The sequence below is a fragment of the Mastigoproctus giganteus genome, chromosome 1 (assembly GCF_048544385.1).
Source record: "Mastigoproctus giganteus isolate SK-2022 chromosome 1, ASM4854438v1, whole genome shotgun sequence".
Taxonomy (NCBI): Eukaryota; Metazoa; Arthropoda; class Arachnida; order Uropygi; family Thelyphonidae; genus Mastigoproctus; species Mastigoproctus giganteus.
In genome coordinates this window covers 239,894,094-239,919,685 of record NC_143575.1, presented here as the reverse complement: position 1 = coordinate 239,919,685, position 25,592 = coordinate 239,894,094, and the positions used below count along the sequence as shown (strand labels likewise).

General features: G+C 37.5%; 1 protein-coding gene across 2 annotated transcripts in view; it reads right to left on the bottom strand.

Annotated features, from left to right (window-relative positions):
- Positions 1-371: 371 nt before the first annotated feature.
- LOC150091685 (very long chain fatty acid elongase 1-like) overlaps positions 372-25,592 on the bottom strand; it is a 55,349-nt gene continuing 30,128 nt past the window's right edge. For both annotated transcript variants that reach the window (XM_090376404.1, XM_090376410.1), the window contains exons 3-8: positions 23,941-24,131; positions 23,410-23,490; positions 17,516-17,572; positions 12,944-13,049; positions 7,047-7,183; positions 372-1,259 (exon numbers count right to left, since the gene is read on the bottom strand). In XM_090376404.1, coding sequence (XP_090232530.1) covers positions 939-1,259; positions 7,047-7,183; positions 12,944-13,049; positions 17,516-17,572; positions 23,410-23,490; positions 23,941-24,131 — 893 coding nt within the window. In that variant the 3' untranslated portion in view covers positions 372-938. The remainder of the gene's footprint in view (positions 1,260-7,046; positions 7,184-12,943; positions 13,050-17,515; positions 17,573-23,409; positions 23,491-23,940; positions 24,132-25,592) is intronic.

Genomic DNA, 25,592 nt, shown 5'->3' with positions numbered 1-25,592 from the left:
TCCGGTATGTGATTTGCATTCTTATCACCCTCATGCTGAGCCAGCAGCCTTTTGCTCCTGGATGGGAATACTCCATCCACAGCGCTCCACTGCCAGGAATTGAATTAATTCAAGGTCCCCTCTTTGAAGCCTGACCACCTCCTTGCTGTCAAGACTCTTCTCCATGCATGTCCACTCTTCTGGGACACTTTCTTCTATTCCTTTCAGATCCAGGTAGCAGTCACCACTACAGTTGCTGAATAATTCCTAAGAGGTCACTCATACAGCCCGAACACAAACCCAACTCGAATGTTTCATAAAAAAATTATAAACATTCATACGTGAATTATATTACGGTGTATCAAAAGATAACAAAACAATCACACAAAAAATAATACAAAAATATTTATTGATGTATTATATGAATGTTACTGATGAATGAACACATTCTTTATATAAAAATAGGTTAATAAATTCTAAACTTTACAGTTAATAGTAAAATGTTAGATGAGCTTACAATCTTCCCACTTTCAATAGTAACAAAAACTGATTACTCCTTCGGGGGGGCGTCAGAGGGTTACATGGAAAGGATGGTAATATTCCCCATAAATCGTAAATCTCTTGAGGTAATTCGGCAGTGAGTTATATACATTACATGCCATTAAAATAGGCTTCGGGACATCTTGAGTTATTCGATCTCACGAGTAAGGCTCCACAATTGCTTTTTTTTTTTTGCGCGTGTAATTAAAATCACGAGGCATTAGCAGACACTACGTCACCGTACACAAACACTTAAAAGGACAAACGTTTACTTGATCTTAAATATTTCTTGCACTGTCTCTGCGCAGTACCAGGCTGATGCAAGCAATCGGGTATACTTAATATGCCCAGCCTTTCTTTAAGAGTGAAGTTTTATTCTCACAATTTCAACGAGCTTAAATTCCCACAATTACGGGGTCTTAGTTACTAAGTAGCACCCGCTTGTGCAAAGCTGACTCATCCCGAAAGACGGCTGTGGTTTCAGTAAAGGATTTTTTCCGTATAAAACCGTTTGAAGCTGCTGCTGTGTCTTCCAAGTTTCCAAGACATGTCGAATAAATCTCTTTGAGCGATTTCGATGATTTTCCAGTACTCAGATAGGCCTTGACGTAAAAATTGATGAAGAGTATTAAAAACAGACCACTAGAAAACACGTGGATGAGGCATATAATTGCGGGGTAGTCACAGTCTTGGATCAACAAGATCTGCAAGTAAAAGAGGCAGATGCCACTTAGCTGGGCCTGTAAAAGAAGAAAAAAAAAAAAAAGGTATTAGGGACAGAACGAAGAGATTAATTTTGTTAAATCATAGTTTAAATAAACTTCCATTTATTAATTAATAATTAAAATTGCTTAAGTGGCTAATTTATTAGTTCTATGATAAATTTAATTTCATTTAGATTGTAATAGTGGTTGGTTTAAGTAATATTTTTACTGATAAAGAAACTGTCCATATTGTATTGTTATTATGTATGTTATAGGGTTTTAGGCGCACTACCAACTTGCCATATTCCGCAATCTGTAAATTGCTTGGATTCTGCTGTCGAATTTCTCCTTTCTGGACGAAAAAATCGAGTTTCCGGGAGAAAAAACCATGCTACCCTTGACTGAGACTGTCTAACTCAGCTACTTTTTGAAAAAGGCCCATAAAAATTCCTCATGACATCGACGGGACTCGAACTCAGGCCTTTTCCACCCATATTTACACGGATATTCGCAGCAGAACAGTATACAGAATACAATATAATACAGAGTAAAATGTTAATTTTTTACTGTTTTCAGCAGTCTGTTTCTTCTGTGGGAGTAGAGTGGAGTAGGTGAGGCATATCCAGGAGGGTGTTTCCATATGAGGACAGGATTCCTGTCAGCTACTGTATGGAGGTTCTTAGTGCTGTTTATTTTTTCTTACATCTGTATCTGCAGGTAGCAGTTTTCGAGAACTTCTTTTCTGTATGTTTTGCTTGTGCAGAGTTTTTCAGGGTTGATTTTTAGGGTATTAAACAGCTTTAGAGTGTTTGCTGGAAAGAATCTTTCCAGACCATCCAACTGTGTAAATGCGGGCTTGAGTTGCTGTTCCTTACCTGCAACTCGTCTTTGTTTTTCTCTGGGTGTAGTTGCTGTCCAGTCTTGGGCTTTCGGTGAATCCAGCCGTCCCGTTAATATCTGAGCAAGTGTCATTATATTCTTTGTAGTGATCGTTTGTCTCCAGGGAGTGACTTCTAGATTGGAGTATAGTACACCTCTTGAGATGGTAAAAGGCTTAGCTGAAATTCTGTTCAGCCATCTCAAGAGCCAGTATTCTATTCCTAGGAAAGCCTTGATAGTACTTTCGGGAGCTGAAGACCAGATTTGCGACCCGTATAGAGGAACAGGGATAACACATCTATTAATATAATGAATCATTAAATTGGTGTTTCTAATACCGGTTAGCTCCTGCCTGGTTGTCCAGAGCGCCGCGTATGTTTTCCTACGGATGTAAGCATAGTGCGGAAGGAAGTTCAGTCGTTCGTCCCACTTGAGTTCAAGATCAACATGTGACTGAACCTTTTGGACAAGGATTTCGTTCACATATATTGTTATTTTGTTTGGATTTATTTTATTTGTGAAGGTCAATTGCGCAGTCTTGTCTTCATTTAGGTGTAGCCCGATAGAGTCGAGGTATTTTTGTAGTTCTTTTATTTTGGTGTTGGCCACTTGGTTGCAGTAGTTGGCAGATTTCTGGTCTTCTGAGGTAATAAAAAATTTCATATCGTCTATATATGTGATGAATTGCTTTCTGTTTTGAGCTAAAAAGGGTTCAAGGGCTATGGCAAAGTGTGGCAGACAATACGCTGCCTTGTGGGACTCCTTTATCGACTTAATACGTAGCGCACATATTCCCGTTTGTTATTGTGATTTGTCTGCGAAGAAGAGTGTTCGTTAAAAAATGGAGGACATTTCCCGTAATGAGGAAGTAGTCCCTCAGAATAACTATATACTTGTTATTTAGCGCTTGCTGGATCCTTAGTAGTGTTCCCATGAGGTTGGTGATGGCCGATCTCTGAGGAAGTACTGAGTGCAGGTATTCAGGTCTGTGTTTGAAGCAATATTGGATGATGTCCACGATTGTTTTTTCGAATATTTTTTTGCAAAGAGCATCCAACAGCAATTGGTTTGAAGTCTTTTACAGATTTAGGGTTTTTTATTTTGGGGATAGGTTTTACGTAATAGCTTTTCCACAACTTCAAGAAATCCTCTTCCACGATTATTCTCTGAAATAGATGTAATAATATATCGATGATGAAACAGTTACAGATTTTAATCATAAAAAGTGGGAATTTGTCTGGACCGATTGTAGCTATATTTGGGAGACTGTTGTTTGATCTTTTTAAGTTGTCTCTGCTGATACCGATTTCCTTCAATTCTTCGTTGTTAGTCACAGTTTGGTTAGTGTTGATAATGTCTTTAATTTTCTTGATTACATCCTGCATTTTGTTAATGTTATCTTCACTGTTAACTTGATTTTCCTTGAGGGGTGTTCCGAACTTAGCTTCAGCCCAATCCTTAAAGGGTTTTCTCAGTTCATGGACCTCTGTTGTTTCTCAATTTCATAAATGACATCGACGAAGGAGGGTATTTTGATGTCAAAATTTGCAGAAGACGTAAAGCTTAGCCGAGTTGTTAATGATCGGTGCAATGCAGCTCTCTTTCAGGACGACTTGAACAAACTTCAAAGATGGTCAGAGTAGTGGGAGCTACAGTATGTTTTAATGCTGTTAAATGCAAGATCTTACACTCGGTGAACAGCAACCCACAAATAAATTATTCACTTGGTGGGGTTGAACTAAAAACAGTGGAGGAGGAAGGGGATCTTGAAGTTACAATACGGGCAGATATGAAGCTAGCTTTCTAAACAATGTAAACAGGCAGCCAGGAAAGCCCATGGTGTTCTTTCAATGATTTATCGAACGTTATCCTGTAGAGATAGGGAGGTCATAATCCCACTGTATAAGGCAACTGTGAGACCAAATTTGGAACAGTGTGTTCATGTATGGGGGCCTCATCTGAGAAAAAGACATCGCGCTTCTTGAAAGGGTCCAAACACGGGTAACTCTCATGGTGAGATCGGCAGAAGGACGATCGTGTGACGAAGGACTCATATTACGTGGGCTGCAGAGCTTGGCAACCAGTCACCACAGTGGTTATCTGATTTAGGTTTATAAGGCTCTGAGAGGGATTGGTAAAACGGATTAGGGTGAAATTCTCACTTTATAAAGAATTCCAGGACTAGGGGTCATAAATTCGAATTACCGGGGGCTGAGGTTTAGATTAGATTGTAGGAAGTTTTCTTTTAGCCAGTGAGTCGTTGATTGCTGGAACACACCTTCCTCTCAGGCAGTTGAGGCTGACAATTTGAACAAATTCAAAGGGCAACTGGATAGCTACCTGTATGAGGAAGGGAGCACATAATTTACATTTACATTTTTTACCATTACTATTACTGAAGCAAAAATGAGAATAGGAGTGTGTTATAGGCCTAACGAACAACTATATAGAGTAATAGAGTGGGCTATTAAATCAGAATGTCTTAAAATGGTGACTTTAACTTTCCAGATATTGAGTGAAACTTGTAGGTTGATTAGACAATTACTAGCAAGACTTTTGTGGATTTAATGGATGATTCTTTATTACATCAGCATTATCGAGAGGCAACAAGAGAGAGCAATTCTTGATTTGATTATCAGCAGTGTTCATTCATGCATTAAGAATCTGTGGGTAAAAGACCCACTGGGTGCGCCAATGATCACAGTGAACTGATGTGGGATTTATTAAAGCCGCAACTACTTTCAAAGGTAAAGGGAAAGGCATTTGCTTTCCAAAGGATGGCTACAGTGGTCTCAGACAGTTTCTAAATTCTGTACAGTGGGACCAACTGATGATGTTACCAATAACAAATTCTGAATGGAAAGCATTCTGGGAATTAATCTTGGCAGCTACTAGGCTCTTCATACCAACTAAGAAATACAATTCAAAGCTTAGACCTCAATGGATATCAGATAAACTATTGAGACACTTAACAGAGAAGAAAAATACATGGAATGCATATAAATTATCAGGTGATACAGAAGCATATGGTAGATATAAACTAGTCTGAAATCAAGTCACAAAGTGGGTTAGCAAGCCAAAGCAGTTTACAGGAAGTCGCTGGAAAAGCTTGCCAAGAAAAGCAGAAAAAAGTCTTTAATTTTAAAAGTAGAAGAAAGGAGTTGAATCACATTGGCCCATTTGACGTCGATGGTTCAACTGCAGATGATGATGATCTTACTCAGGTTCATGATAGGCTGAATAGGTGTTTTGCATCTACGTTCACGCGTGAACTCTTTAGGGAAAGGGATGCCATACGTTTATGAAACTCTAACAGAGAGCTAAATGATTTTGTGATAACTGAGAGGAACGTGGAAGAGAAACTGCTGAAGTTAATTTGGCTTTTTTATAAAGGAGCAAAGGAGGTAAGCACGCCCATAATTAAGAGAGCATCTCTGAGTTCAGATGAGGTCCCTATGGACTGTAGATGTGCGAATATATACTCAATTCGAATATATACTCAATTCGAATATATACTCAATTCACAAAGGTAGTTCAAAGGGTGACGCAAATAATTATAGACCTGTTTGCTTAACTTCTGTTCCGGGAAAAATAATGGAGTCACTGGTCAAAGAAGTAATGGAGGACCATCTAGACCGGAGTGTGGTTATTCTTCAGTCACAACATGGGTTTGTTAAGGGAAGATCTTGTCTAACCAATTTGATGGGATACTGTAATGCAGTGACAGTGGAACTGGATGCAAAAAAATACTTTTATATTATATACTTGGATTTCAGAAAAGTTTTTAATAATGTTGTACATAAAAAAAGACTGCTGTACAAATTTGAGCAGTGTGGCATTAAGGGACAGTTACTGCTATGGATAAAAGAATGGTTGAGTGGGAGATGATAGAGAGTAGTGAACAATGGACACTGCCATTTGTGGACTAATGATTTTGGTAGAGTCCAAAGGGTTTTTGTGCTGGTTCCATCGTTTACTATATTTATTAATGATATAGGTGAAGGTATATAAGGTTTAATGATGTCTAAATTTGTAGATGATATAAAGATTAGAAGGATGTTCAATGACTGTAATGAAGGTATATTGCTGCAACAAGGTCTAGAAATGTTAGGCAGATGGGCTGCGTAATTGCAATTTATGTTTAACATTGAGAAATGTAAGGTTTTGCGGATGAATATCGGTAACTCAGGAGTAACATACCAACTGTGTGGTACTACACTTATGGTAGTGATAAATGAAAAGGGACTGTGGTAATTGTGCAATCTGATATGCAGTTCTCTCAACAGTGTGCAAACAGGCTGCCAGGACAGGATTTTGTCAATGATATACAAAACGTTTTCTAGTAGTGATAAGGAGGTGATTGTCCCATTGCATAACAATAGTCGGGCCACAGCTTGAGTACTGCATACAGGTCTGGAGAAGGTTTTAGGAAGAAAGTAGAGCTGCTGAAGCGGTTACAGAGAAGCGCAACGAGATTGATGAATGGAATAAATGAGTGCTCTTGACAAGAAATGTTTCTATTCTGCATATTGCTGCGTGTAGAGAAAACGCACCTGAGGGATTAAATGATTGAGATGTTTAAAGCTTTGAATGGATTGAACGAGGTCAGTGCTGATGGGATTCTTCCTCTTGCGTAGTTAATTGACTGATTGCTGGAAGAAAGTTCCATCGGTCGTTGTGGAAGTGGATAGATTAAATAAGTTCAAGAAAGAAATAGTCAAACTATTAAGGGGATGTATAAGTGAAATGGATATTTTTTCCTTTTTGAATAATGCTGCAAAAGCTTGCTTTCTCATTAGTACTAATACCAAGTCAAAATTCTCACAACCCTGTATATATCTCAGTGAACGCATAAAGGAAGAACAAATGATAAACTATGTTGAAAAGCTGATTAATCTACACTTATTGAATTATTAACAAAATATCAAAATGAATGTTGTTTACCATTTGGATCTTGGTGAGATGTTTCTTCCACCAAAGGTATTTTTGCATGTGAGGTCCAAATGCGGCCAAAGCATAGTAAACATACATCAGGGTATGCACAAAATTGTTCAGAACAGGTGCCATGACACTACTTCCAGCTGTAAAGAAAAATATAAACAATTCGTTAAAAACCAATAAAAAAAATTGAAAATTGTATAAGAAGAGGTTCAAATCAAATTTGACCTGTACTTTTAATCATAGCGTGTTATTAAATCATCTAACCTGTTTCTTAAATGGAAATCTTCTTGATATACGCACTCTTTCCCACACACCGAACTTCTTCCAACCCAGAGTGTTGATTGTCGAGACATCTCATTGGCAGTGTAGGGTCCAGTATTGTCATATTTGTAACGTAACTTACTCTCACTTTTCAGAAGAGACAGAGCTCGTTGTGGGTATAGGGTTTTAGGTGTACCAGCGATTTAGATCGTATTGCTGTATTCTGTACTCGATTTTCTGGACGAAACACCCGAGTTTCCAAGAGAAAAAGCCATGCTGCCCTTGCCCCTGAGACCATTTAACTCAGCCACATTGTAAAAAAGGCAGATAAAAATTCCTCGCGTCATTGGCCGGATTCAGACTCAGGTCTTTTCCACCCGTGGTGAAAAAGGACGGTGAGTATACCAACTGTGCCACCCATGAGGGCTCTTTATAAGAATTTGGTCTAGTTTTCTTCAACCTCAGTTCTTCCTATGTCCCGAGGTTGAAAAAACCGTACAAAATTCTTTCAGAGGGCCATCGTGGGCGGGATTAAGAGCATTTACTCGTAAGCGCAAGAAACTCCTCCAAGCACAACAGTGAATCGTCGAAGATCTTTACAAAGCCATTGAAAGGTCGACAACGGTGGTTCCCAAGCTGTGCATCCAGGCGTGCCCCAGCCTTCTTCACGCGAGTTCTGCGCGAAAAACTTCATTGAGTCCAATGGCAATCACTCTTTACGTCTGTGGCGATTAAAGCACCTTTCGGTACTGGCTCTTCAGGACTGGCTTCATAATATATTGCTTCCAGATTTCTGGAAGCCGGTGTTAGGGATTTTTTTGAAAATATGAAGACGACAGCAAGTGCAATGGGGCTGCATACTTTTATCATAAAGGAGGTAAATTGGTCTGCCTCGACAAACAGCATGAAAATATTTTATTAATCAATGTCCACCATTACCATCTCTCTGAAGGGCATTGTAGACCATCATGACGGGAAATTTGAGGCCATCTTCTTTGCGAAGGACTTAAATTCTTGGTTTAACTAATGAATTCGTCCTCAACGAAAACCAAACATTTCTACAGTCCCTCAAATGCAATTTTTATAAGCTCATTGGATAGCTAGAAGTTGCTTGCTCAATATTTAGTGGAAACATACTATTCCAGTCAACTGAACCCCCTTTTTTATTTATTTATTTATTATTTATTTTTTTTTTTCACATAGGCCCTTGCTACTGAAATCTTTGGAAACTAGATGGGAGGGCCTGCCAGAGTACAAAAAATCTACTGGGTACCTGACCCGCCTCCCCGGGGCCAACAGGGGCCCAACGGCTAAATGGTCAGAAGAACAACAGTACACAACACTACACATCCGTCCAATCCCCACCCACTTTTTAAATCTCTGGCCTTCACAGCGTTCTGTGCTACACAAACAGAGTACACAATGCGGAGATGGGGGAAACCCATGGTGCCGTCAGACAACTAACACACTTTGCAACGCGTCAACTTAACTCCCATGGTTGTATTTTTAGCAATAATTGAAAAGAGGTGGTGGTAGAACTCACCAGTCAAACGTTGGTCTATATGCACCAGGGATCCTAGTTCTTGCCAACAACACGAATCCATAGACCCATCGTGCATGATGCCCTGTATCCAGGCAGGCGGCTGTGGTTGCTTAATATGGGGCATGTTTTGCTGACAAGAACTAGAACCCCTGATGCGTATGGACCAACGTTTCACTGGTGAGGTCTACCAGCACTTATTTTCAATTATTGCTAAAAATACAGCCATGGGAATTTATTATATTCGTTATAGGGCTCAAGGCATAAACATTGGACTGCTTTTGGACAAACATCTTACCTGTCAGTGTGAGCTCACTATTAGTCTCTGCTGTTTTGACAAAGTTGGTCTACACCCTCACAAAATTACTCATTTTTGTGACATTTTTTGCTACACTAGTTGGTGTTTAGTTGTGAAATCCCAGAAGCTCAAAAATTACAATTTCATTTTATTTATTTATTTATTTATTATTATTATTTTTTCATAAAACGTGTTTCATGTTTGTTATACGAAACATTAATACAGAAGTAATATGGTTTTCTTTCAGCTTCTTAGAGTGCACCAATTTAAGCATTAAGAACTCTTCAGTGGACCACAATTGGCAAGTTTGAAGAGACTTTAAAACCTAAAATTAATAAATACAGTTGTTTAAGGGCAAGTTATTTGAATTTAAATATTGTGCTGTGCGGATTGTTTTCTTTATTTTTGTTATCTACACCAACACTTTAAGATATGAACTCAAAGGAAAGTTTCAGTTCTTCTCCGGAGGAACAAACTGCTGACTCCGACGAATTCAACCCTTACTTTTCTTCACAGACCAAAAACAAACACGCAAAAAGTTAAAGATTTAGCTGACTAGGATTGATGAGAAAATTATGGACAGTGAGCTTAGTTGTTCTAATTCTTCCTCCCTATCCTCAGATGAAAAAGCTAACAGTGAAGAACGTGAGCATGCAATATTGTAAATAAACTAACTGGTAAATATTCATCTCCGAAGGAGCTAAATTTAGTTCTTTATAGTTCTTTTTATAATCTCTTGGGGATTATATGGATACTGAAACTAGAACAATAACCAAAGTACAATATCGATTGACGCATGCCGAAATTACGAATGAGGTATATTTTCGTTCTAACTCAGGATCTAAACCGAACTTTGCAAATTGGGTTATGGGTTTTCTCCCCCGAATTGTGAAATGCAGCTTATAGAAGACAGGCTCTACGTCGGATTTTCAGCACACCAAATTAGAAAAATTACCATCGTTTAAAACAAGTGTCTGGCTTTTGGACACTCGTCTCAGCACTGTGCGCATCAAACTCTTTTGCTGACATTATGACCACGGAGGCGCGGCTTGCAGATTGTCCTCTTAAAGAAGGACCGCAAAATGCATCAACTGCAAGAGAAGAAACAGAGATTGCAACCGCTCTGTTTGGGATCAGAGTTGGCCAGAATACCTCAAGGCGATTGAAGTGGCAATACAGAAGAAGATCCTAAATGAATAATTTTAATATATTAAGCAATAACAACAGAATTCCTTTACAAGTGGAAGATCAACTTTGAATTTTGCAAATCAATGCTCAATGCTGGCGTGAGGTGGAAGACGAGCTTTGAGTTTCAGTTGAGGAAAGTAAACACTTTGCAAACAGGTGACGAGACCCTCAAGGTTATGGGATATACTTCTTTCAGCAAGAGCTGTACATATAGTCGATACATAATTATATTCAATGACAAAATCACAACTACTATAATTTCCAAGATTCTGCACAAAAACATCTACTTGTGTTTTATTTCGTTTAATTCCTTCTCCTTTGTGTCGTTATACTGTCCTCCAACTGATAATTTAAGAAACACATTATAAATTTTGGAGAATATACAGGCATTACACATTATATATTGTACATTGGTCACGTCGAACCAATGATGTCTTGCTTATGGCGCAGTGCTTTCACCGATGATCGTGGTGGAGGACTTTCTCTTGGCTAATAAGGTTGTTGTTCATAACCTTGAGCTAAATTATTTCCAATTTACATGGGCAGTCAACCATTGATACTACGATTTCATCTCCTAGGTTTTCTCATGCTATTTCCGATTAGGTAATTCTTCCAGATATTTGGAACAGTGATCACAAGGCTATTTCCTTCTTCGTCTCATCAAATCAAATACTCCCAGATCTCAGATTGGTGAGATCGGAGATCCCAGATTGGCTGATCTCAGATGACAAACTAATGAAGCAAGAAGAAGGGTTCAGCGTCACAGCCATTGATCTTCTGAAGATGTCTAGAACCATATTTATGTAAGTAAAAGAAGATTATATTTTCAAGCCACTGCAGAGGCAAAAGCCCGATCCTGGCATCACTTTGTCTCCCCAGTTGATAACTCTGACCCGTGGGGAACCCTCCCCTGTATTAGAAAGGGGGGAGTAACTAAGATAGAAAAAAGTGACTTGCAGTAAGTAGCACTGAAGTAAGTAATTGACTTGATAGGTGAATTGATAGACATTGGTGATTTGGTGTAAACCTGAAAATGAAGAGAAGCACCTTTTCCAAAGCAATATTTGGAATTTCTTAAATGTGTGTGAGAAATTACCAATAAGGAAAAAGGAAAGGTTGTGTTACCAACGTAGTTATGCGTATATATGAGGAATATTTGGGAATAGTTGATGAGATGTAAGAGATGGTGAATTGTCTTGTATCTATAATCTAAATTTGGAATTCCTGTATCTATAATCTAAATTTGGAATTTGTATGTACTGTATACACAGTATGTAAAGTTTGTTTTATATGAAATATGTCACTTTTGGTACCAACAAAACAATTAATAGATGGTTTTGGTGTTATTTGGATAGACGCATTCTACTTTGTGAACAGACTACAAAGATTAACAACTAAAACGACTGAATACCGGATCTGTGATGTAAATAACTATGGTTTGGAATGATCGATTAGAGATGAGACGATTCCACTAGAGTTTCTAGAGTCATCCATTTTTAAGAGCTCCTCACCTGACGGAGAAACGAGAAACTATAATTTTTTGCAATAATATGGTATTTTAAAGATAATAAAGGGTAAATTTCGCAAGGTTAGGTCAGGGACGTTTAAGACGGAAGCCTGGAAGCGATCCAAGATCGCGCCCTACTTATTAAAGGTGGCAATTAACAGCATCGACAGGATCTTTACCCCTATATTACAAATTTAATACACGGGGACCTTTGCATCCGGGAGCTTAAATCTTCACAACTGTCTGAGGCTGCCGGAACTTACAACGATTTGTCAAAAATGACAAATCGTCCCGATAAGATCGGAAAAAAGCAGAGGTGGTCTCGAAAGCAAATACAAGGTCATCGGAGAATTGCGACATACTGCTACGATGGCTATCTAATCCCGACTATTATAAGGATATGACAACGGTCAGCTTCTGTTATGAGACTGGATATAATTGAGACTTATAATAATACTCTTCCCCAAAAGACTCAATAGAGTTCCAGTCAAGTAAACCCTATTTTTATTCATTTATTTGATGTCTCGGACTTTAAATAAGTCGTAATTAACTTTTTTTTGAACAGTGTACAATGGTTTCTGTAAACCATACATTTTTACATTTAAATTGGGCTAAAATAAATAAAATATTTGAAATTCAGGAGGATGAAAAACAATTTAGAGGGGAAACCAGGAACAGGAAACGGCCTATGGCTTCTGCACGCACTTTTTCAACTTATCTTCATTGTTTTAACTCCGTGCTATGTATATTTCGTATCAGAAACAGAGACCTTACTTCTTAATTCTTGTTTTTGGCTGCTGACCCTTGATGAAGGAGTTAAATTCATCGGATCTATAGCATCAAGTACTTGTAATATATTACCTTTATTTTTCAAGTACTTAATGATTTTTTCCATTGTTACTACTTCCGGTTTTGTCAGCTTTTCTCCACTTTCCACAATTTTTTTTTTTTTTTTTTTCGCAAACTTTTTTTTGATTTTTGAAGGGATCCGTAGATCTGAGTAGTTTGGAAAATATAGCATTATGGTATTGTTGCTATAGTGGAGCCGTCTACTGTTTATATAACAAATACAAATCGAAAGTACTAAGAAACATAACATAACTTACCTGGAACATATTTAACAGTGGCCCACGTGATTAGAAATGTAAGAATATGGTGTATCACGTGCAGATTCGTGACATGACTGAATTTTTTCCTTAGAATAAAAAATACCTACAGAATAAACAAAAGAATCAAAATTATGAAACGTTAATAAACAATAAATGAAATTACTACTTTTACTTCTCTTAGAAATATTCAAATTCAAATTCGCAATAAAATATATCCTCTCTCTCTCTCTCTCTCTCTCTCTCTCTCTCTCTCTCTCTCTCTCTCTCTCTCTCCTTGAAATACAGATCCCCAAAGTTTCTTAACTCAGAGCATGATCTGAAACTGCAAAATATCCCTATAAATTTGGCAGTTGAACTGATAACCAGCTGGCTCTGTCCGACTGGCAAAAACTCTACCTCTGCAACTTCTGAGATCTCTAAATTTTGGTGCTGCACAAACTGCACGAGACCTTCAGAATTAAACAGACTTTAGAATTACAGCTAATATGCCATCCTCTGATAATGTGCTATGCTAATCATGAGCGAGAGCGTCATTCGTCTCTCTTAAAAAGAAGAAAATCTTTATTTTATCAGACAAAAACCCCTAGGGTCCAGATTTTTAATCCCCCCTAACCTGTTAGATTTGCTGGACCATGTTTGTAGTTTTGAACAGGCCTGACCCAGCCGAGTGGTGTGAAGCGAGAGTGTAGTAGCAGGCTCTGTGAGTGGACCGTGGTTAAAGCCTGATTAAATAGGATTAACGATTGAATTCATGATGTATTGCAAAGTTCACTGACTTGGTGGTCATTCCAGAGTATAAACAAGTACATGAACAAGGAACCACCCACAACCGAGGCAACCTTGTCCGTAATTTTATGGAAAAGGGTCACTGATAGATAGAAAGCAACCAAAAACCATTATTGAATAACGTACAGATAAATAATAGCAGCTGAGAAAAGAAAAGGGGAGGAAAAAGGAAAAATGAGAATACGTAGTATAGCTACAAAAAAGGTGAAGAAAAATTAGCACATTTTAAACACTATCTAATTAAATGAAGACTTACATATAATTATATTGTCGCGTATTGCAAAATACTGGCGTCTCAACAAGTGTCAACCACCAGAATTTCATGATAAAACGAAAATATAGTGCCCTCTGTTTCTAACATAAAGTATGTGCCGTGGCAAAGTAAAATTAATAAATAGAAGTAAGGGAAAGAAAGAAGAGGTAAAAATTTTAGAGAAATCCAAAGTAAAAATATATGTAAAAATAAGGGTATGAGGGAGGATTATAGAAAACCGGCGTGTAATTTAAAGTTGGCACGACAGGGGAACAAGACCAAAATGTATCAAAAACTAACCATAGGATGGGAACAAGAATCAAAAGGACCAGGCGAGAAAAAGTAAACGATTTAAGGCTGTAGTTGTTATTTGGTTTTTAGGAGCATTAGCAACTAAGGCCATATTGCTTTGGGGATATGCGGTGGTCATTCCCTGACATTTCCGCATCCTCCGTATTTGGTGGTGACGGGCTCAAACCCCGGTCTAATCAAGAAGCGTGTGCTATGTACTGCTGCTCCTTCCAACCTGGCTACGGAGGCGCCTAAGGCTGTAGGTACTAGCGACCTCAGGAGGTCAAAAATGCGTAGAAAAGAAACACATAATCGGTCTCGTTTCTGGCATAATACTAGTTTCTTTCATATTAGGTCACTACGCTTCTATAACCATTCAATCTACACTGTGCTGCCACTTTATTAGGTACACCTACCTAGTAGCGTGTTGAGCTTCCTTTAGCTTTCAAAACGGCGCCGCAGTAGCCAGGTGGGCAGGAGCAGCAGTGCGTAGCACACGCTTTCTTGATTAGACCGGGTTTCGAGCCCATCACCATCAAATACGGAGGATGCGGAAAGGTCAGAGAATGACCACCGCATATTCCCGGAGCAATATGACCTTAGTTGCTAATGCTTCTATAAACCAAATAATAACAACAACAACAGCCTTCAAAACAGCCTAAATTCGTCTAGGCATGGATTGAACAAGATGCTGAAAACGTTGTGCACGAATGTAGTACACTGCAGACATGAGTGTATCACACAGTTCCTTGAGATTCGACGGAGGTGTAGGCCTGCAGCGAACAGCCCTTTCCAACTCATCCCAAAGGTGTTCAATAGGATTGAGATCCAGGGAATAAGCGGGCCATTGCAGCAAAGAAAAGTCATTATCATGTTCCTGGAACCATTCCACATTGATTCGGGCTTTGTGCACCGGCGCATTATCCTGCTGGAAGTAACCATCTGACTTTGGATTTCCAATAACTGTGCCAAGGCTGTTCAAGAGAAGAATGTTGCATATCGTAATTGGCTTGTTTCCAATTCTTCAGTTTCATTTTCTGCCTACACCAAAGCTCGCAGCAATTGTAAAGCAGTTATTAATCAGTCCAAACTAGATTTTGAACAGGCTTGGAGTAGAAAACTTGCTTCTTTCCCTAATGGTAGCCGAGAATTCTGGTCTCATGCCAAAGCTATCGGCCGCAACTTTTACCCATCTCTGCTCCCACCTCTGTCAAAACCAGATTGTTCTGTTGTCATTTCAGCCAAGGATACAGCTGACCTGCTAGCATACCATTTTTCTTCCAACTCATGTATTAATGATTTTGGTAAAACGTCTCCCAGCATTCCTAACACGCTCCAATCAATGCCTAATGTGGTCTTCCGTCAAAAGGATATCAGAAGGATTTTAACGAATCTTTATGCTAAGAAAGCTCCATGTCCCGATGGTATTTCTCCCCTTGTTCTCAAACCCTGTGGTTCTAAATTTACTCCTATTCTTTGCCGCCTTTTTTCACTTTCTTATTCCTAAATTGTTGTTCCTTCTTCTTGGACATTTGCTTATATCCAGCCAGTTCCTAAAAAGGGTGACAAATCCCTCCCATTCAATTATCGTCCCATTGCAATTACTTCTACTCTTTCTAAAGTAATGGAGAAATCAATTAACCGCCAACTCTTAAACCACCTAGAAACCTTCCGTCTGATCAACGATCCCCAGTATGGATTCCGTCAGTGTCGATCAAGTGGTGATATTCTGGCTTATGTTACACATTTATGGACTAATTCAATGGAAAAGTTCGGTGAAACACAAGCAGTCGCTCTTGACACCTCAAAGGCTTTCGATCGTGTTTGGCATAAAGGTTTTCTAAACAAGCATCCATTTTATGGTTTGCCAACTGTTGTTTTGTAATTGGTTATCCAGTTTTCTCTCTGATCGCGAAGATAGATGGCAGATGTCTTCTAACTTCTCCACTAATGCTGGTGTCCCCCAAGGTTCAGTTCTTTCCCCTACTCTTTTCCTCTTGTATATTAATGACCTTCTTCCATTGACTGGAAATTCTATCCATAGTTTTGCCGATGATAGCACATTGCATTTCACTTTCCATTTTGAGAAACCTTGTCCTGTTCAATCAGCTTCAACTTCTCGAAAATCTGCTACCAATTCTTTAAATGCCGATCTTCAGGTAATTCTCCAGTGGGGCAAAGACAACTTAGTTGATTTCAACCCTTCTAAAACTCAGTCTTGTCTTATATCTTGCAAAAAGGATTCTTCTGCTCCTATGCTTATCTTTGGTTACACTCCGATGTCTAGGAAGATGATATATCTCTTTTGGGAATTACCCTGACTTCTAATCTCTCTTGGCACAAGCACATTACAAATATTGCTTCCTCTGCATCTAAAAAACTTGGTTTTCTCTTTTGCTCTCGGTGTTACTTTTCTTCCAAACAGCTGCTCACTTTGTATAAATTGCAAATCCGCCCTGCCGTGGAATATTGTTCTCACATCTGTGGCGGTGCCCCCAAAATCTCTCTCACGTTTTTAGATTCCATTGATAAGAGGGCAGTTAGGTTAATTAATGATTCATATGTAATAGAGTCTCTCCAATCGCTATCTCATAGATGTATATATCTACTGCCTTTCAAAGCAGTTCGAATATCTGCCACCACCAGTCAACATCCATTTTACTGTCCAACTTCAAACTCACAGAACCAACTTTTCATCTTCCTCATTTATTCATTCAACTGCCGTTTTCTGGAACAACCTTCCTTCAATCGTATTTCCCGAAAATTACAGTCTATAGAAGTTCAAGTCCAATGTCAACAAATATCTTCTTTCGTCTTCTCAACCTCCAACCCAAGCACGGTATCAAATACTATAGGTTCTAACACAGCTCGTGTTTGAGGTTTTATTAAAATATATATATATATAAAATATATATGTATATATATATAGTGTTCAAAATGTATTAATTGTTTTCACCTTTTTTGTAGCTATGCTACCTACTCTCATCTTCCTTTTGTTTTCATTCCCTTTATTCTTTACTTTTTTAAAGATTTTGATTAATGATTTTTACTATTATTTAAGGTAAATGGACTGAACATACGGAAAGCACCTAAATGTGTTTAACCTAGAATTTAAGGGCTTCATACTGAAACAATTACACCAAGAAATCTACTGATTCCTAAAATGTAATAATTCCCTTTGGAACCAATTTGTTATAAATAATTATTAGTTTATAAAGTTTGAAATTTTAAAAACTTACAGTGTCAGAGAATTCGATCAGTTTTGATATCATGCAAGTCCACGCAATTATTTCACCCTATAAAATAATATTGGAAGGAGCCATTAGCAATATTGTTACAAGAAATATTAAATGCATAAAAGTGACTGACTGACTACATTTATTATTTATAAACGTAAAGTACATGAAATACAAAATACCAAAAAAAAATGCACTTACATTTTAATTAATTAAAAATTAAATGACATTAGTTAAAAATTAAAATACGACCCGTAAAAATGCATATATATTTTTTTTTCAGTTAATATTCTGATATGAAAACCAGATATGTACAGATTGAACATAAACAGAGGAGTTTTGTGAATTGTTAACCATTAATCATCTAAATTTGTTTACAATTCGAAAATCTATAATTTCTGATATAATCCTCCTAATATCTCATAAAGTGTTGAGTTTATGGTTTACACCACCAGGGTCATCAGAGTATTGCAGACAGCAAACCGATTCGTTTATTCTTTTAAACAGTTTAAAATAAAATTTTCCCGGAAGTCTCCACGAAGCGTAACGAATGCCTGAGAGCCTCATTATCTGTTGAGTATCCCTTTGGGTCAGATCTAAATGCAATTACAGCGCCATCTATAAGTAAATAATGTTGAATTGCAGGCGTAAAATAAATACTTACGATAAAATCTGGAAAATATATTTTATTACACTTTATTTATATTTATTATTTGAATATGTCCTATAAAAATACAAACTTATTTTGCAATTTAAAGAAAAAAAGACTCGATCTCTTCTTATAATTACTTTCCATGCGCAGGTACTATAATGACGTCACATATTTTAAAATACGCGAGTTACTACGACTACGTGTACTAATTTCAATTTTTACTTTTGATATACGAAAATTTATATATAAAATACCCGTGGAACTTTTAAAATATTTGAATTATAATCAAGAATTTTTATATATTTGATATTAAAAAAATTTTAAATAACAAATATCACAAATAGAAAAAAAAATATATATATATAAGATAAAAGATATATGTCTGTGGTGTAAAGTTATTTATCTTACCTAGTACTATGAAATAAAATATTTATTTATGTAATAACTAAATGTTTAGTTGTGATCAACGCCAGTAAATGAAATTAATGTCATATGGAAAACATTTACCAAAAGGGAGACGTAACCAAACATATATTCTTTGTCAGAAAATTAACATTTCAAATACCTTCTTTTCTATTTCTTCATCCAGCAAATCGACCATAGAACCCTCACAATTTACAGACATGTGGCCTAAGTAGCTGATGTGCATAAAACTATACAACAACAACACATTAGACTTAATTATCGCTGAACATTAACTTTTCTGATCATGACTGTGTTGGCTGCAGCCCATCCACGAAACCATCACTGTGGAATGCCTCGACTGCAAAATATTCACATGGGCGGTCTCTCTTGTGTGTTATGGACCACTTCTGACTGACTTTTCTACAACGGTACTGATGATTTTGTTAGGAATGTCTTTCTCCCTTCTGATGCTTATTCAATTAAAATGTGTGGTTAATCACTTTACAAATCTGAATGAGATATATAGGTGATACATGACTCTCATCAACCGGTGCAATACCACTACGTTGCTTATTGGACGCTTGAAGTGGTGGAACCCGTGTTTAGTCTCCAGAGCTAAGTTCCGGTCAACCCTTCCCAATCTCTTCCATCATGCAGTATCACTGATGACTTTTGAGGTTATGATGAACATCATGACGAGATCCAATGTTCCTTACATTTTGAGGATATACCTATAAAACTGTGTTCGCAGGCCGGCCGCTAGTTAGTACACCGGACAGAACCTATAACTCTTTAGGAGGATTCCAGATCAGCTAGCGTATAATCTTGCTACTTCTACTCTGCCAGATAGTGACTGGAGGGAGTCCGAGTAGTGTGTATGCGGGGGAAATTTTGGAGGCCACGTTATGTCAAGGATCTGGGTATATTCTTACCATGTGTATGACATATCCAAATATTTCATTACTTCATACATCATGTCCTTCCCACTTTTTCTTAGTATTGAATATACCAGGAATTGTCAAACTAATAGAGTAAGCTTATCTGCAAAAAGATCTAAACCTCACAAACACTTCCTAGTTCATTTCGCAAATATACGTGGTCTCAGTTCTAATCTCAACGATGTCCATTTCCACTTGCAGTCTGCCAGACCCCATGTACTTTTTCTGACAGAAATTCAGTTATCGGTTGATTCAACTACTGCTGATCTCAGATGCCCAAATTATTCGCTGTATGATTCCTTTCGCCTCGAAGGTGGTACTTGTGCATATGTCCGTTCTGATATTCCCTGGCAATTTGGAATCTCCTCTAGCTTAAAATCTCTCTACCTCATTGTGCCAAATTCATCTGTTGTCTCTACCGTTCTCCCAACTCGACTAATCACTTGGAGCTCTTTGACTTCCTCTCTTTGCAACTTGACTTTCTCCAGTCCGACTTTCCTAACAGTGAGGTAATTTTCCTTGGTTATTTTAATGTTCACAACTCCAGCTGGCTTCCGTTTTCTAGTCACACCGACCCAGCAGGTCGAGATGCTGAGGCTTTTGCAATTACTAATGACCTAGCACAGATTGTTCATTTACCTAGGAGAATACCGGACAATCCGAATCATACAGCCAATACGCTTGATCTTTTTCTCACAAACAACCCTTCTAAGTACACGGTCGAAGTGAGAGGTCCTTTAGGCACTTCAGATCACAACTTGGTGATTGTCTCTTCTCCAATGGAACCTTTATCTCATGGCTATTCCCAACGTCGTGTTGTTTGGCATTACAAGAATGCAAAATGGGATGACCTGCGAGATTTCTTTTCTTCTTTTCCTTGGTCGGATTACTGTTTCAAAACTTCTGATGTCAAAGTTTGTTCAGATCGTGTCAGTGAAATTATTATTGTAGGAATCGTTTGGGCGAGAAGAACAGTGGTATCGTCAGGTCCTCCCCACACAGGGTGGAAAAGGCCCAGGTTCGAATCCAGTCGATGACGCGAGGAACTTTAATGGGCTTTTTTCACTCCGTGACTGAGTTAGTCGGTCTCAGGTGTACATAGGAAGGTTTTTTTTCCGCAGAAACTGGGGTTTTTTCGTCCAACGAAACAGGCAAATCGACAAGAGAACACATGCAATTTATAGACAGGAATACGGGTTGAGGTAATCATTTACGGGTAACCCTAATATAATAATTTGTTTTTTTTTTTTGTTTTGTTTTTTTTTTATTCTTGTAGGAATGGAATCCTTTAACCCACACTCCACTTTAAAATCTCGTCCTTTATTTAAACCTTGGCTTTCCAATAAATGTGCTAAGGCTGTTCAAGAGAAGAACGTTGCATATCGTAATTGGCCTGTTTCCAATTCTTCAGTTTCATTTTCTGCCTACACCAAAGCTCCAACAATTGTAAAGCAATAATCATTATTAATGCTTTACAATTTATTAATCATTTATACATATTAATCAGTCCAAACTTGACTTTTGAACAGACTAAGAGTAGAAAACTTGCTTCTTACCCTAATAGTAGCCGAGCATTCTGGTCTCTTGTTAAAACTATTGGCCGCAGCTTTTGCCAATCTCTGCTCCCACCTCTGTCCAAACCAGATGGTTCCGTTGTCACTTCAGCCAAGGATAAAGTTGACCTGATAATATCCCATTTTTCTTCCAACTCATGTATTAATGATCTTCATAAAACACCTCCCACCATTCCCAACACGCTCCATTCAATGCCTCCTGTGGTCTTCCGTCAAAAGGATGTCAGAAGGATTTTAACGAATCTTTATGCTAAGAAAGCTCCATGTCCCGATGGTATTTCTCCCCTTGTTCTCAAACCCTGTGGTTCTAAATTTACTCCTATTCTTTGCCGCTTTTTTCACTTTCTTATTCCAAAGGTGTTGTTCCTTCTTCTTGGAAATTTGCTCATATCCGGCCAGTTCATAAAAAGGGTGACAAATCCCTCCCAACCAATTATCGTCCCATTGCAATTACTTCTACTCTTTCTAAAGTAATGGAGAAATTAATTAACCGCCAACTCTTAAACTACCTAGAAACCTTCTGTTTGATCAACGATCGCCAGTATGGATTCCGTCAGTGTCAATCCACTGGTGATATTCTGGTTTTTTGTTACCCATTTATGGAAAAATTCGGTGAAACACAAGCAGTTGTTCTTGACATCTCAAAGCCTTTCGATCACGTTTGGCATAAAGGTCTTCTAAATAAGTTTCCACCTTACAGTTGACCAACTGATTTTTTGTGATTGCTTATCCAGTTTTCTCTCCGATCGCTCACTGGTGGTGATGGTAGATGGATGTCTGTCTTCTGACTTCTCCACTAATGCTGTTGTTCCCAAAGGTTCAGTTCTTTCCCCCACTCTTTTCCTCTTGTATATTAATAACCTTCTTCTATTGACTGGAAATCCTATCCATAGTTTTGCCGATGATAGCACATTGCATTCCACTTTCGATTTTGAGAAACCTTTGCTCTGCTCAATCAGCTTAAACGTTTCGAACGTCCGTTACCAATTCCTTAAATGCCGATCTTCAGATATTTCTCCAGTGGGGCAAAGACAACTTAGTTGATTTCAACCCTTCTAAAACTCAGTCTTGTCTTATATCTCACAAAAAGGATTCTTCTGCTCCTTTGCTTATCTTTAGTGACACTCCGGTTTCTAGACAAAATGATATATCTCTTTTGGGGATTACCCTGATTTCTAATCTCTCTTCGAACAAGCACATTACCAATATTGCTTCCTCTGCATCTAAAAAACTCGGTTTTCTCTTTTGTTCTCGGCGTTACTTTTCTTCCAAACAGCTGCTCACTCTGTATAAATCGGAAATCCGCCCTCCATGTAATATTGTTCCCACATCTGGGGTAGTGCCTCCAAAACCTCTTTCAGGATTCTGAATTCCATTCAGAAGAGGGCAGTTAGGTTAATTAATGATTCATCTCTAACAGAGTCTCTCCACTCGCTGTCTCATAGACGTATTGTTTTTGCTGCATGCCTCTTCTACAGATACTTCCATGGGCACTGTTCTTCTGAATTGGCTTCTATAATTCCCGCTTCCTCTTTCAAAACAGTCCGAACACGTGCCGCCATCAACCAACACCCATTTACTGTCCAACTTCAAACTCACAAAACCAACTTTTCATCTTCCTCGTTTATTCATTCAACTGCCGTTTTCTGGAACGACCTTCAAGTGTAATGTCAACAAATATCTTCTTTCGTCTTCTCAATCTCCAACCCAAGCGCGGTACTAAGTACTAATACCTCTCGTGTTTGGCATTTTCATTAAAAAAAAAAAAAATTCAAATTGTCTTTCTGCAATATACTATTATAATATCATGTTCATCTTGACTATATTTGATATTTTGCATCTCGTATCATCATCCAACAGTGCCACAAAACTCTTGATAACTTAGTATACATCACTCCAAAATAATGATGTTCCTGACAACCTCTTCAGATATACTCCCTCCATTAATGGGTAGATTGTTTGTTCCTTTAAAGACACTTATGGATTTGGCTAATGTTACATTCGGTGCTCTGATGTATCCCAAACTTGTTCAACAGAAAATATACTAATAAGCCTGAGTTCGAAAAATTCTTGGTCTCACTGTATTTTGATTCCAGTATTCCACACACAAGAAAAAATCGAAACCTGTACGTTCCATATCCCAATATTGAAAAGTGAAAAGTGCTAATAACGTGGCCAGTCTGTATTTTAACATCAAAGAAAAATTCAAAATGCATGAAAGAATAATGTAAACATTCCATCATTTCAAAATATGAATTTTTTTATATTTTTCTAAGAATACTAATAAAACGAAGCGAATATCAAAAAATATAATAATGAAGTCCTCACCATATTGTCTTTTAGAGGACAGCGTATGCTGATAGCAGCACAGAAAAAATGGTCTCTCTCATACCACAGACTGAGACCAAACTAAAAAGAAACAAACAAAATCCATAGTATCAAATTCAATTAGCAAAAACTATAATAATAATAATAATTTATAAAATTCTAATTCATATAAAAATGTATTCATTAAGAATAAAATAAATAATATACAGTACGCTCTCAAAAGAATTAGGACACCATAATACAAAAAATATAAACTTGGAAAATGATGTAGAGGGCGTTATAATAGCTCTCATAATCTGTTTAGATTATATTTATAGTCTCAACTGCTGAAACAAGAATTAAAATGAATAAAAAATGCACTGGTACCTTTCCAAATTATTTATTGATTTCTAAACATTTAATTATAATATTATTAATAATAATTGATTTAATATATAATATTTAATTTTATTATTTAATTAGCTATTAATGTTACCTTAATTATTATAAGTAAACATATTATTATAGCTTGTATACCAGCACAGTTCTTACCTCTATAAACAACCAGAAGCTCAGTATGGCCATTATGGTATTATAAGGAATCATAATCATCTTGAGGTTAAAGGGCTCGCGATTTTTCATCATCTGTGGACCCAGAACTTTGGCAAAAATAACATAGGATACAGCAATGAAGAGAACAAGGCTTGTGTTTTTCATCAACGGCCATGTTATTATCTTTTCATCTGCAAATATTTAATATTATTGAATGCATAAATAATAAAATAAGAGGAAAGGGAAACATATTAAGTACTTAGCTGTATCACAATAAAATAAAATGTTAAAAGGATTAGTAAATTAATTTATAAGACATGAGGTTTGAATTTTAATGCCATGGGGAATAAAATGTGTTTTATAACCATGGCATTATAATATTTTGTTATTTTTATTCCCAGTGACCATCACGTAAATTGTGACCAATATTTGAAAGTAACATGCAGTAAGATGGAAAAAATTTGGTTGCATTCCAAAACCATCTGGCCGAATGGTTTACAGTTAAAACTTTACCGTTGTTTGAATACAATCAGACTAATAAGCTCGTTAGATCTGCTCAAAATGTAGCATTTTAGCTTGTTGTTTAGCCCAGGTTACTAATTTTTACTCATGGATTTTGTCAATAAGGGCTTCTAATGCTGTTGATATTCCTTCAGACCTCTCGCAAGCCTTCGTTGGGCAGTTCTATCTCTTGCATTGACCCCTGCATGGAATTCAGGTCTGTGGATTTGCAAGACGATCAGGAATGCATAGAAACTTCAAAACTCTGTCCTGTGCTGGAGTAGTTTCCGTTCAGTACAGTTCCAGTTTTAATTTTGACATCTCGGGTCTCACGTTCCTTTTTAAGTAACCTTGACACAGTAGACTAGTTGCAGCCAAGTTTTGCAGTTATATATCGAATAGAATAATCTTCTTGTCAAGAGCAATCGGTCTGCTTTTCTTCTTTGGAGTTAACTGAGTGTGTGCCATACTGCTGCTGAATAGGAAGTGAAGATAGACAGCAGGCAGTAGGTGGATCTTTTATGAAAAAAATGATGAAATACCACTCTAATACTACAGAATTAAGATGTACACGTAATATCACGCTCGTGTTACAGGAAGATGTAATAGTGTCTTCAGATTACATAATTTTATCTATAGTAGAAGGTGCTAAGGAAATAATAAATTTTGAGAGAATGATGCCACATATTACAAAATAGTAATAATATTTGCTGTACACTGCAAGGAAGCCATAGGTTTTTACTGCACTGGGGGGGAAAAAAGAAAAGAAAAGAAACCAACCAAGTAGATAAAAAAAAAAAAACACAAATTGTATGCTTCGCTCCTCACACAGGTATTATCTAGTTGACCTCTGGATTTATTCAAACAGTCAGTCTCAACTACCTTTGAGGGAAACTTGTTGCAGCAACCAAAGATTCTCTGGTTAAAAGAAAACTTCCGACAACCCAATCTAAACCTCAACCCCTGCAAGTTGAATTCATGACTTCTTGTTCTGGAATTCTTAAAAATATGGAGAATTCCACCTTCATTCATTTTACTAACCCTTTTGGGAGCCTTATAAACGTCAATCAGGACACCTCTGAGGTGACTGGTTGCCAAGTTTTGTAGCCCACTTAATCGGGGTCCTTCCTCATACGGTCGTCCTACTGCTG